Raw genomic sequence first — 13,526 nt, forward strand, 5'->3', positions numbered from 1 at the left:
GCATCGACATTTTTCTAACCGAGTATTATTGTGATTCTATAAATAAATAAATAAATAAAATTTTCCCTACAGATATCAGGCCTCTCAAAGAAAACGTTCAAACAAAAATACATGAAAATGAATTCAATTCAAATAAAAGTGCAAATCCTCAAACATTCAACAAATGCAAATCAAAAACATAAAAAGCAAATCTGACTGACGTGGCTTTTTTTGTTGTTATTACCCTGAACAGTATATATTATTTTTTTTAAATCTGCTTCTATTATTCTGTCCGTCTGCTATGCTCGCTCGCTCACTCTGCTCTAGCGCTCCACACAGCAGATCCTTCGGCGACGCTCATAGTCATGACGACGTGTCCAGTTCCTGTGTTTGGGTGTGGCATTTCTTGCGAGCGTGCCTGGTCTTGCGGATCGCGCTGTTGATGGCGAGCACGCACGCCCTCCAGCCGGGTCCGTCTTCGTCCAGCCTCATCCCGGGGAAACGCTCACACATGTGCTCTGTTAACAAAAGAAGAGACACGAGAGAAGAAACCACTGAACACAAGATACACATTCCAACTTTGAGAGGTTCTGATAATGACGTCACAGGTCTGATGCATTAGGAAGGGGGTTTAATGGAATTTCGACTTGAGTCAGGCCAAATATTAAATATATTAAATATTTGATTATTTATTAGGATTTGAACGTCATGTTTTACACTTTGGTTACATTCATGGCAGAAACGGTAATTATTGGTTACACAAGATTCATCAGTTCACTGTGTAATGTTAAACACAGTCATGGACAATTCACCTCACTTGCACGACTTTGGACTGTGGAAGGAAACCCACGCAGACACGGGGAGAACATGCAAACTCCACACAGAAAGGACCCGGACCGCCCAACTTGGGGCTCGAACCCAGGACCTTCTTGCTGTGAGGCAGCAGTGCTACCCATCGAGCCACCGTGCTGCCCGAAGGGCTTTGATTATGATGTGATGTATTTGAAGTATTCAGACAGGGTGTGGGTGGTGATGGCATGTATACTGCATGTGGATCAGGTGTAAATGTCTCACCCCTCAGTGCTGAGATCTTATTGTGGTCCAGCGGCTGGATGCCATGCTTGCCGTTACCGTACACGTTGCTCTGCACCAGCAAGTCCTCGGGGAAAAGGAACCTGATAAGATGGCGGGCGACGAGCGTGGGAGTCTGGCGCTGTAAAGCTAAAAGCATCGCATACTGGGGCACCTTCACCTCCCGATCGGGGCTCCCCAGATACACTGAAGAGGAGAAGAACAAGGTGGTTGGTGTAACGGCTGTGATTTGAGACAGACATCAGCTCAGCATCACCACGCAGTTCGGACCCACCTTCACACGAGTCTTCGTTTTCGGACTCTTCCTCTTTGTCCGACTCCAGTTTGAGTCGCGTCTTCTGAGCCATCAGCTGCTGTAGATCGTCGCTGTCGCTGTCCGATAGTTCCACGTCGATCTCGGCCGTCGGTTCGAGTTTGAAGGAGTGGACCGACGCGGTTTCTACATTCCTCTCTCCCGCTGCATTACGCTGTGAAGTGGGAAAGTAAACGTTCGTTTTTAAAAATATATAAGGGCGCAACATACAAATGATCATTTAATTACAGTTTCAGTGTTTTATAATCTGGTAGCCGAACAGCCGAGCCACTGGGAGGTACACTTGGCCAGTGTGCCGATCCCAGTGCCAGATAACTTGGAGGGTAAGTGCACAAAATAAGGTATGTGGACCAGAATGATCAGCTGTGGCAAGTACTAAAAATGGGAGCAGCCGAATAAAAAGTGTAATCTATAATAATAGTTCTAGATAGTGGGCTAGTGTAATTTACCATTGCTCCACCCGAGTGCTCCGACTGAATGAATGATTATATTGCCACAGCGGATCATTGGACTGCATTTATGATGTGCTGCAGTTCACTCCGAATGCCATTCCTTATTTTAATTATGCAACTTTCCCCCCAATATTCCTCCCCATCTAGTCAAGTCCAGTTCCCTGATTGAATTTCACCTCTACTGCTGCAGACATCCACCCCTGACCAAAAAGGGCTGTAACTAATACAAGCCTTCCGGTATGAACATGGAGAGTTACCCACCGATCCCCATAATCACCAATCTGTGCAGGTGCTAACGACCAGCCAGTAGATCTCACAAACATGCGCTACTGCTGTTGAGCTGCTGTTAGCATTACACCACACAAGCTTACACTGTAACTTACTCTTAAAAGCTCTAATTATTGTTTTGTGTAATTTGATTAGAAAGCCATAATGTTTTTAAAGCAATTCCAGATGGAAATGTTCGTTAACCTTCCGGCCACAGCTGGTCTGTGAGGGGATTATCCATACCAACCAATAATGCAGATGACGTCTACTGAAGTGTACCTCCCTGTAGCTGTTTACGGACTGTCTTTCAGTCATTTATTGTGATCTCCGTGGCCGGACGTAACCTTTTTATTGGATGAATACAGGTTTAGGTGTTTGCTGTGGTACCTTCTGTTCTCTGGCCTCGCATTGCTCTTCTGCTCTGCACTCTTTCTGTAGAACATCATGAACCTGTAACAAGGGGGAAGAAACTTCTAAGTCCATCGTGTTATCACACACGTCCAGCTTTAACTTCTCCTCGTACCTTTCGTTTCCTGTCCTTCAGTCGGATGTATCTGGTTCCTTCATTCATAACAGTCGTACAGGCTTTCCAGTCTTTCCCTTCCTCACTGAAGTCCAGTTTCGGATACGCCTTCTGCACCCACTCTGTGGTACAAGAACACACCAGAAGTGATCGAAACACAGCTACAGGGGTCAACAGCCAGTTCCATGAAACAAACGAGAACCAAAGTCCTATGTAGTCATAGAGCGCTGGATGTCATTATCCAAAAGTCTGATAAAATGATTTAGATATAATTAGAAAACTTTCATCTAAACAGAAAGATCATGAGCCTCACAATCAACAAGCTAACTAGTTTTCTAGCTAACTGCTAGCTATAAAGCTGTTTTATGCTCTCAGACTGAAAGACGACCGCGTCAGTCACCTCGGATGGCGCTGATCTTCTCAGGGTCGAGTTTTTTCAGTCCTTTGGCCACGTATCCTTTAATGCTTCCATGCAGAAGCTCCTGCTGGGAGAAGAGGCTTTGCAGGAGGAATCGGGCCGCCGCCGTCGGCTTTAGAATCGTACTCGCCCTCGTCAAAACGCTGCTCGGGATCACAAACTTTCTACCTGCGGAGCAAAGAAAACAGATTTGAGTAAAAACGGTTCAATTAAAATGTAGAGAAGTCATACACAGTTATAAACAGGTCTGCACAATGTGTAGTAAATGTACTATCAGAGTGAAATACCATAAATTCTTATTACAATACAGAATATACAGAATGCTTTGTTTTTACTGTGTCATGAAAAAGAAATGTGTGCACATTTTATGGTGCAAACCAGGAATGTTAATGATGAACCGATATAGAAATCATGGATTGATTAATGAAGTGTTTGGAACCCTTAGTGCCCGTCCTTCCTGTAGACGCTCACCTGGGTTTGCGGTGTGCATTTTGGTGCGTCTTGAGCGAGGTGTATCCGACCTTTTCCTGCGCTGCTGAAGGATCTCCTTTACAGTTCGAGGAGATTTAGAGGTCGTGCGTTCGGTGTATGAGATCAGATCATCATCTGGACTGATGTGGCGCTGCTGTAGCAGCATCTCCCTTACAGTTCGAGGCTGGGTGGCGGTTAAAGCTGAGGGTTGAGACTGAATCTGTGGATCTGGTTGGGAGTGTTTGGGTTTTTCTGAGGTGTTACTAATAATGGGAATGTTTGAATCCTCCACAGGAGGAGAAACGTAGGGATGTAGGGTTTGGTGATGGAGAAAATCAGCTGAGTGGTTGTCTTGGAAGCAGAACTCTGCACTGTCTGGTGTGTAGATCTTTCAGAGTGAGAGAAAGAGCATGTTCTTCATTACTCAAACCTGACTCCATCATTTGAGTTGGTGGTAGGTTTTGGTTTTACCTGAGCTTGCCCTTACCTGTAAACTTGGTGGCTCTTCCTCAATGTTGGGCTGATCTGTAGAAACGTGAATGACTCGAGCATGCAGCATCTCAAACTTCTCATCCAGTTTCTGAATGGCTTCATACATCACCTACAGAGAAGAAATACAATCAAACAGGCAGCATATTAGCGAGGAAATGGTCAGCCAAGCTGGTTAGTCACTGATAAATGATACTACCTGACAGTAAGCAAGGATTTCTCCCAGAGTTCTTACAGGATCGGTTTCAAACATCTCCACCTCGCTGTCGCCCTTCGGACACAATAAGAAGAGCTTTGGATGTGACGGTTGGTGTCTACAAACCTCTGATCATGTAGTCTATGACTGCAAATGACAGCTGACTGAAATGAATATGCACTTGAATCATATGAAATCTAGAATACATTTAGATCAGCGTACCATGCTGCTAGGTTAGCTGTAGCCTTCGTTTAATCTCACTTCTTGGTAGCTGTAGCGCCCGCTGCTGGTTCTGTATCAGAACTGCATGTTTGAAATTCTGTCAGCCTCTCAGTCGCCTACAGAAAACGTAAAAAAGCACAGTTATTTCTTTATGGTTTATTTACGCTTAGTGTCCAATATTCAACACTGCTACAGTCATGACGATCAGATTATCAGAGTTATTTTCTTTATATTAAAAAACGTATGCGATGCGTCAAGGCGCTCAGGTGCTGCAACGGTCTATTTCGCCTGCCCACCTCTTTTTGACTAAGTCGGAGCAGAAGAAGCAGACGGCCAAAGACGGCTGCCTTTCACCCAGCGTTTCCCAGTGGAACCGGACACGCCATGGCCCTGACCACGATAAATAAAGTTTGTTTTTGGTTTAATTCTTAATGCCATGTCAGCTGCAATGGCTATTATCATGGCTAACTAATAGATTATGTAAACGTCAAGGTGGTGGGTTAAGAGAGTGATGGTGTTTGTGATTGCAAGTGATTCCAAGAATTTAGGCAGTTTTTTGTGTGGGGGGGGGGGGAAAGATTTCCTTGTAGCTATTTCTACTGTAGAATTGTGTTCTGATGGTGATCATTTGTTGGCATGAGTAGAGGATATGTTTGATAGAAGTTTATGATTTACAGAGGGGGCAAGTGGGGGCCTGCTCACCTTTAAGCAGGTGTGTTTGGGTCAGTCTGGTGTGTCCTATGTGGCATCTTGTGTATACACATTGGATAAATAAAGTATCTATCTACCTATCTTAAAGAGTTCAACCTGATTAGAGTTACAGTGATTCAAACCCACAACCTTCTGTTCAATAGCCCACGCTATACCCACTAGACTACTACTGTCCTTCCAATACATCCTGTAAAGGACGCCAGACTATCACAGGGCAACCCAAACTCATGAGTTCACTTACATCTTCTTCTTCTTGTTCCTCAGCCTTTGTCCCGTTTTTCGATTACGGGGTCGGCATTCCCGGCTTCTTCCCGTTAGGGGTCGCCGGCGGGATTTAGCACAGTTTTTACACCGGATGCCCTTCCTGACATGACCCTCCCTATTTTTTCCGGGCTTGGGACCGGCATTACAATGCACTGCTTTGTGCATCTAGAGTCACCAAGCCACCTACAAACATTTTTCAGAAGAAACCGGATTATCCCGAGGAAACCCTTGTTGACATACAAAGAACATGCCAAACTGCTCAGACAGTGATCAAACCTATGTCTCGCTCTCTTTATTTGAGATGAACTGGCACTTGGTCATTTTAATATTTACATTACATTTACATTTTCGGCATTTAGAAGACACCTTTGTCCAAAGCGACTTACAGTACTGTGAGTCTGAGCAATTGAGGGTTAAGGGTCCTGCTCAAGGATCCATCAGCAGCAACCTGGCAGTGGTGGGGCTCGAACCAGCGACCTTCTGATTACCAGTTCAGTACCTTAACCGCTGGGCTACTACTCTTCTTCTTCCTCGGCCTTTGTCCCGTTCGGTTGCGGGGTCGGCTGTCGGTGGATCGTGATCCTCATTATTGATTTGGCACAATTTTTACGCCGGATGCCCTTCCTGACACGACCCTCCCTATTCATCCGGGCTTGGGACCGGCACTACAATGCACTGGTTTGTGCATCTAGCGGCTAGGTATCTATAGGACAATTCGGTGTTTCCAATTAGCCTGGTGGCATGTTTTTGGACTGTGGGAGGAAACCGGAGCACCCGGAAGAAAACCCACACGGAACCGCTGGGCTACAACTGCCCTAATATAATAAAATCTGGGAACATGTAAACACATCTGCTGTATGACATGTATTTAGAGTTCGAAACAAACCTATTTTCCCACACAACAGAGAGCACTGTTTATATTCTGCCCTATCTTTATTACTTCAAGTGCACTTCACTCCAAGCAGGCAGTGATTTGGAACTCAGCCCATTCGTTTCAGTACAGTTCCAATATATACTGAGATCATTAACATAAACATGGCGTTATGCGTTCCGTTCCTACTCATGCATTCATTTAATGAATGACTGATTAAATCCGGTTCCTACCGTGTACAGAAGTAAATGTAGATGATGTTTCTCTCAGTTATTTTGGCTGTGTTCCGATTTTCAGGTCGTTCATTAATGAAACCGCTCAGTTCCTCCTCAATACAAGTAACAATGTGTGCCCTTATGCGCATGCGCGGACAAGGCGTTCCTCTCGCTCATGGAACGCTGAGCAATTCGATTCCAGGTCCATTCAGGAACGTTAATGCAGCCTTAATACTTGAAAATGTAGTGATGGTGAAACGAAGCTTCGAAGATCTCTCAAGATTCGCTGCAAATTGTAAAAAATTTCTCAGCAAACCACTAGTTTGTCATTTTTACTGTTTTATGAATGTTTTTAGAAAATCCAAATAGAACACTAGTAGAGCTTGTAATGATGCTGTCATGCAGCAGTGGTTTATCAAGGTCGAAGTTTGTTCCTTTTTCAGATATGAGCAAGATATGTGCAAGTGCATCTGAACCGCATCATGTACAAGATCCAGCTAACTACTGAGTAACACTAAAACCGCTACTTTTCCCCAGACAATCCAGTAAAAGCAGTGAAGCCTAGTGCAGTTATGCTAGAAGGTGATGAAGAGGGCAAACGTTCTGACCTTCATTCATTCATTTTCTTACCCGCTTATCAAATTAGGGTTGGGATAAGTGCTGGAGCATATCCCAGCTTTTCAATGGGCGCAGGGCACACAGTAAGACCCTGGACAGGACGCCAGTCCATCAGTCCATCGCAGGGCAGACACACATACACACACACACACCCATTCGCCTATAGGGCAATTCAGTGTCTCGGAGCTCCTGGAGGAAACCCACGCAGACACGGGGAGAACATGCAAACTCTGCACAGAAAGGACCCGGACCGCCCCGCCTGTCATACTGAATTCTGTACCCGCCGGATTGTGTGACACTAGACGACGCTGTCATTTATCTGACTTTTTCCACCACACGGTGGTGTAAAAAAGTAATTGCCCCCTTTCCTAATTGAAATATGGGACTGTCACGTTCTTGTTTTTTGTACCTGTTTTTTGTAATCATTAATTAACATAAGCCGCGTCCAAAATCGCATACTTCTATACTGAACAGTACGCGAAAGCAGTACACGAGAGCGGGTTGTGTGTCCGAACACATAGTATTCATTAAACTGTACACAAAAAGTACCCTGTATAACTGTAGCAATATGACGGCATGCATCGCTTGACGTTGGTAAGAGGTTGCGTCCATAATGAAAGAGCTTACTGATTTACCGACCGAGCAGTGCGCACCGCCTCGAATCTAGTACATACTGTTTAAGTATGCGATTTCGGACGCAGCCATGGTGTGATTGTTAAGAAGTGTCGATTGTCCTCCTGTCTAAGGTTTTACTTCCACCCAGTATCAGCTCCGAAAAGATCCACTGTGTGTCTGAACTGGATGTGCAATTATGAATGTTAAAGACAACAAAGAATGAATACATGTAAACATTGTAGTGTTTAAAGCAGTCACATTTATTGGTGTCCTCTGTACACACACGTACTCAGCAGCTCATCACGCTGCCATACAGCTTCAGGGGAAACGAATCCACAAGGTTTACTAAAAAATAAATACACGACTCAAAAGTGTGGCACAGCTCCAAAAAATATACAAAGGCTTGGAATTCATGTAAACTCTTAAAAACAATTTACAAAAGTAACATCGCTTTAGAAAGATATCCTATTTACACATCTGTACAAAACTTACAAAAGTGATGCTTACTGGTTGTTCATAGCTTTTTGGTCGGTATGAGGCGTTTCTCGTACCAGGATGAACACAATGCAGCATTAAAAGTGTTCACTGTCTGTGAGTACTGGTGTTATTCACTAGCAAAATGTGCCCAATGTGTGATTAATGTACTATTAGAAACTACACTGTACACGTACTGTTCGTGTAAATGCTTGGTTTGTTATTATTATTTATTTTTGTGAGAAAAGAAAACCTGTATAATCATTTTAGTACAGCGAAAGACAGAATCAAACTTCATATTGTCCTCTTTATCAGTGCAACAACACAGTTCTGCTGGTTTGATTACACATTTCCGCACAAGTTCTGCATTTTGCATAAACCAGTAAATAAGTAAACTGTCCCTCATAAGGAAGTCATGATGATCTTATACTTGACAAATGAATGAATCCTTCCAGTTGCTCCCATTAAGCATCGGATTGATTTGCTACTGGATCAGATCTTACACCAGACACAATCCTTCTGTTTATCCGTGCACAGATCTGTGCCCTCATGGCGTCTAGGTTCATGTAACACCATCCGCTTTCGGTATTGTATTTGTGAGCCCAGAGTGGGTTTTGAACCCCCATAACTTAGGCAGCTCTTACCATTACACAACACCAGCTCACCATGATGGTTTACTTTAATATACCATCTAAAAGTTCCACCTTTTTTCATTATTTTTGTTTAAAATCATATATGTCATACAACTGAGTTCTACTCTCCTAACAGGACACACCGGCTGAAGCTTGGCTTCGTATGCAGTTACGATGAAGAGATGATACTGATTCGGCCCCAGTACATTTACATTTTCAGCATTTAGCAGACGCTTTTATCCAAAGCGACTTACACAATGAGCGATTGAAGGTTAAGGGCCTTGCTCAGGGACCCAACAGTGGCAACTTGGTGGTGGCGGGGCTTGAACCGGCAACCTTCTGTTTACTAGTCCAGTACCTTAACCACTGAGCTATCACTGGCAGTAGAGTCGTTTACGTTAGTGGTTAATGCTTGAACAGGACAGAATTAACATGATTATGGACAAGCAAGAAAGGAACTCGTGTGTTAGTTTGCCTAAATAAACACACTCATCTAGTAAATCAGATAAGAAAACATGAAACTAATTGGACTTTTGCAGCATTAAACAATTTACAATGGTGGTTATTCACACGTTAGCTTATAATATTAGTAATTTAAAGTGGTTCGAGTCGTCCACTGGACCAGTGTGTTACTTCAATAGAGCTTAATCATCTGATAAAAACATAATGAAACGTATATAAATAAAGAGTGGAGTTAATATGACGCCTACAACCTCAACCGTGTTAGAATTTCATAATTAAAAGGGGATTTTAAGGCTTTGTAAGTAAGCACGTAGTTAGTCACATGACAATGTTTTAAAATGTGATTATCAATTACAACTTTTTCCTCCAGCTGCTCCTGTAATTAGGTGTCGCCACGGTGGATCTGGTACCAGGCACAGTATTTACACTGGATGCCCTTCCTGATGCAGTCCTCCTTTTTACCTATCCGGGCTTGGGACCAGCACTGAGAGCGCACTGACAAGTGCACCTCCCAAAAGCTAGGCTGTTTTGGCCACCCCCGGACTTTAGCCAGTAGTAATACTGAGAATTAAACCCTGTATTCCCAGATAGTGGGCACCACCCTTGTATTGTGCCTACAATACATTTGTCTATAAACCCTGTAAACACTCCTACCAGGACATCTAAGAAACCTACAGTAAAGACTTGCTCTTTCTCTCCGACACGTGACTTTGCTCCATGATCTGTACGGCTATTTGTAATCTGTTTTAAATTTCTAAAGCTTCTTCTTCACCATCTCAACTTCCCTCCCTAAAACAACTCAGCTACGGTACCGACGCCCATTTTATCCACGACACCTCTCAGCACGATCCTGTTCACTTAAAAAATCCTTCAGCACTTGTTTAAACCTTACTGTCCAATAATTAAAAATTTTTGATAGCCAAAATTGGTGGACACTTTAAATGCTAATACCTTCTTACTAATGTATTTTACAACAATCTGGTACCAGTGTAACTATCGTTTTGTCTTCACTAACACACACCAACAATGACAAAATATTTCCACTATGAAATAAATAAAATAAACTGGCTGATTTACTCTAACAGAAACTAAAATGAAAAATATTTGTGCATGCTATGGATTGTTTTATTCTAGTCACTTATTCATTGTCTGTTTTGCCACCGTTTTATCCTAGTGAGGGTCACGTTGAATCTGATCATTGGGCGAAAGGCAGGAAACACCACGGGCAGGTCACCAGTCCATCATGGGGCACACACACATTAGGGTCATTTTGAGTAGCTTTAATTAGCCAGTTAATGTGGGAGGAAGCCAAAGGACCTGGAGGAAGAAGAACATGCAAACTCCACTCAGAAAGGACTCAAACCCACACCCTGTGTAATTACACATATACTGGTCATATCATAGTTAGTTAGTGAAAAAATCCTATTTTGTAATTGTCTATTAATCGTATGAAGTGCAAAATATTAAGGATAGAAGATAAAATCCACAAAACCTCCAGCCAAACGAGTGCCAATGCTAGCTAAAACCATTCCAATCTAATAATGTTTACAAAATATGTAGTTAATTGACTTTTCATTGCTACTGCGCAAAAGGCCACTATTTGATTGTCCTGTTTCTCAACAATTGGCAGTTTTACACCAATTAGGCATAACATTATGACCACTGACAGGTGAAGTGAATAACACTGATTATCTCCACAACATTTCATCCTCAAACTTGATGTGTTAGAAGAAGGAAAAATGATCTGCAGCTCTTGTGGGGTGTGTATCAGTCTGCAGTGGTCAGTATCTATCAAAAGTTGTCCAAGGAAGGAACAGTGGTAAACCGGCGACAGGGTCATGGGCGGCCGAGGCTCATTGATGCACGTGGGGAGCGAAGGCCGGTCCGTGTGGTCCGATCCAACAGACGAGCTACTGTAGCTCAAACTGCTGAAGAAGTTCATGCTGGTTCTGATAGGAAGGTGTCAGAATACACAGAGCATCACAGTTTGTTGCGTAGGGTTAGGAAGGTGGTCCTAATGTTATGTCTTATTGGTGTATATTTCACTGCTGCTTTATTTCGTTATTTATTTTAGTTATTGCCCATACAAAATGTTTTATTTGCTTTAAATTTACTTATTAGCACACTGCTAAAACTAAAATAAAGACTGCTCTGTTAGCAGAGGTTAGCAGATGGTCTACATGTGCATTAGTCTGATTTGGTTCTATTTTAGTTTTGTTTTATTATTATTTTCTAAAAAGATAATAATGCAGCACAATATTTATTCAGATATTTCAATAAAAATAACTAGCTTTAGTAGTTAAAAACACATCCTCTGTGGCACCTTGTAGACAATGTTTAAGAGGAACGGTCATCATGTGGACTCCCATCTGAATTTTCCGTTTCCCCTTCTGAAATGGCCTGCATGGGTGACGCGTACAGTCGGCTGCGTGTACTGTACCGACTGCTGATGGAGGCTGGCGGTATCCTCGAGCGACCTTGCCTTGAAGAGCCTAAAAGTCTCGAGGAGAACCCCTCCACGCTGGTCTTTGGGAATGGACTATGAAGGAGCTCAGGTGTTCTGTCAGGGGACTGTAGCTGGGGCGGTGAGAGGGACCCCTCAGGATTCTTGATTCCTTCAACTAGGGAGTCACCGAAGCTTCTGGATGTGACGGGACTCTTCAGAATCTCAGTGGCGGACATGCGATAGCTGGTTTCCGAGCGGCTTCCCTTCTTAAGCAGCAGTTGTTTGAATTCCTCGTTGGAGGTGTTGGACTTCTTGAGACTCCTGTAAATTGGTCCTGATGCTCTTTGGGAGCTGGTTGGAGTCAGTGGGATAACAGGGGTGCTTGGGGAGGTGGCTGGTGAAATAGCACCCGGGCTGCTTCGAACAGTCAAGTCTCCAGAGTCCTTTCTGCCAAGCACCTTCCGTTTGGACCTTGAATGATCAAATGGAACAAAATTTGATTTCTGACCACAGTTTGACAATATGATTTTGTAAACACATGAAGACAAGCATGGTTTAAAGAAACTCTAGTGACCTGCACAGAACCCTGACCTCAGCCCTACTCAACAGCTTTGGAATGAACTGGAACATCAACTAACCAACGTTAGTTTCCGGCCATACAAATGCTCTTTTGAGAAGCTGTGAACCTGTGCTGTCCAACTAATAATCTCTGAAAATTAGCAGCTATTCTGGACCAGCTTCAGAAATAAGCCAACCAAAGATACCTAGTGACCAGATCTCGCTGATGTCTTCCAAGGACAGTATATCACAGCTGGAATCAAGTGATCCCTCTGATCAGGCAGAGGGTGGTCAGGCTTCTGAAGATATCCTAGATGTTGCTTTGCTTGGGTTCACGAAAGATACCGTGCAGTCAGATTCTGAAGACAGGCACAACCATCACTGAATGCAAGCTGCTAGAGAGCTTAGAGTACCAGAATTCCCAGCCTGGATTAAAGGCTAGCACATCTTCACTATCATCTACAGAGACTGAAATTAGACTGCCCTCCCCAGAAAAACTTGTAGGTCTGGCATCCCCTTCCAGTGGCTATTCGAGCCAGTCAGAGACGCCAATGTCCTCTGTCCCGGTAGCTTTCTTCCCGAACGAACACTAAGCCTGGTGGTTAAGAGGAAGCCAAAGGTCCCAGAGAGAAAATCCTCTCTTGCTTCACTGCAGAGAAGGGCATCTAAGAAGGATCTGGAGCTACCCACCATACCCCCTTCCTACCTTGACCTAAGTGCTATTCGCAGCAAAAGGAAGCCTTCCCAATCCTGTCTGTCCTTGTCACTCCCAGCGAGAAACTCAGCCTCCTCATCTCCAGCTCCCTCTACTGTCTTTTTGTCAGTGCCACCTCCAGACCGACTCCAAGTAGGACTCACTACTGTCTTGTAGACTTTCTTTTTCACTCTGATAGATACCCTTCTATCACCCTACACCACCCACTCCACCCTTTTCTTTACCTTTATACCAGACTCTCGCATGCACTTCTACAGTTCTGAAAAACCCAAGAATGTTCCTTAATTTCAGAAGTATGTTTTTGGGCGACTCTCAGCACCTGTTATAAACAGGTATAATGCATGATGTCAAATGTAATGCTCACCTGTGAATCATGGCAAAGAGATCCTCTGTTGTGCGGGTTTTAGTAGGGGAAATAAAAACACTGTCGTCGTCTGCTTTTGATTCATCTGTCAGAGGAGACACGGCTGGATCACTAGGAGTGGATTCTGGAACAGAAGTTCATATGATACGTTTGTTTATT

General features: G+C 43.6%; 2 protein-coding genes across 4 annotated transcripts in view; both read right to left on the reverse strand.

Annotated features, from left to right (window-relative positions):
* Positions 1 to 259: 259 nt before the first annotated feature.
* LOC134333938 (BEN domain-containing protein 2-like) lies at positions 260 to 4,808 on the reverse strand. The gene is made up of 10 exons (XM_063016105.1): positions 4,797 to 4,808; positions 4,204 to 4,275; positions 4,003 to 4,116; positions 3,516 to 3,903; positions 3,027 to 3,212; positions 2,627 to 2,748; positions 2,491 to 2,553; positions 1,346 to 1,538; positions 1,054 to 1,257; positions 260 to 497 (listed from the first exon to the last, which is right to left on the reverse strand). Exons 1-10 carry the CDS (start codon positions 4,806 to 4,808, stop codon positions 343 to 345), a joined length of 1,509 nt encoding a protein of 502 aa, XP_062872175.1. The 3' UTR covers positions 260 to 342.
* Positions 4,809 to 11,507: 6,699 nt separating this feature from the next.
* nhsa (Nance-Horan syndrome a (congenital cataracts and dental anomalies)) overlaps positions 11,508 to 13,526 on the reverse strand; it is a 64,809-nt gene continuing 62,790 nt past the window's right edge. For all 3 annotated transcript variants that reach the window (XM_063015513.1, XM_063015512.1, XM_063015514.1), the window contains 2 exons: positions 13,368 to 13,491; positions 11,508 to 12,201 (listed from right to left, as the gene is read on the reverse strand). In XM_063015513.1, coding sequence (XP_062871583.1) covers positions 11,622 to 12,201; positions 13,368 to 13,491 — 704 coding nt within the window. In that variant the 3' untranslated portion in view covers positions 11,508 to 11,621. The remainder of the gene's footprint in view (positions 12,202 to 13,367; positions 13,492 to 13,526) is intronic.

This window comes from Trichomycterus rosablanca, chromosome 19 (genome assembly GCF_030014385.1).
Source record: "Trichomycterus rosablanca isolate fTriRos1 chromosome 19, fTriRos1.hap1, whole genome shotgun sequence".
Classification (NCBI taxonomy): Eukaryota; Metazoa; Chordata; class Actinopteri; order Siluriformes; family Trichomycteridae; genus Trichomycterus; species Trichomycterus rosablanca.

Coding starts and splice junctions, on each gene's coding strand:
- LOC134333938 (XM_063016105.1), bottom strand. Junction 4,117..4,203: donor AAATCCTTGCTTACTGTCAG/GTAGTATCATTT, acceptor TCTTCTCTGTAG/GTGATGTATGAAGCCATTCA. Junction 3,904..4,002: donor AAGAGCCACCAAGTTTACAG/GTAAGGGCAAGC, acceptor TCACTCTGAAAG/ATCTACACACCAGACAGTGC.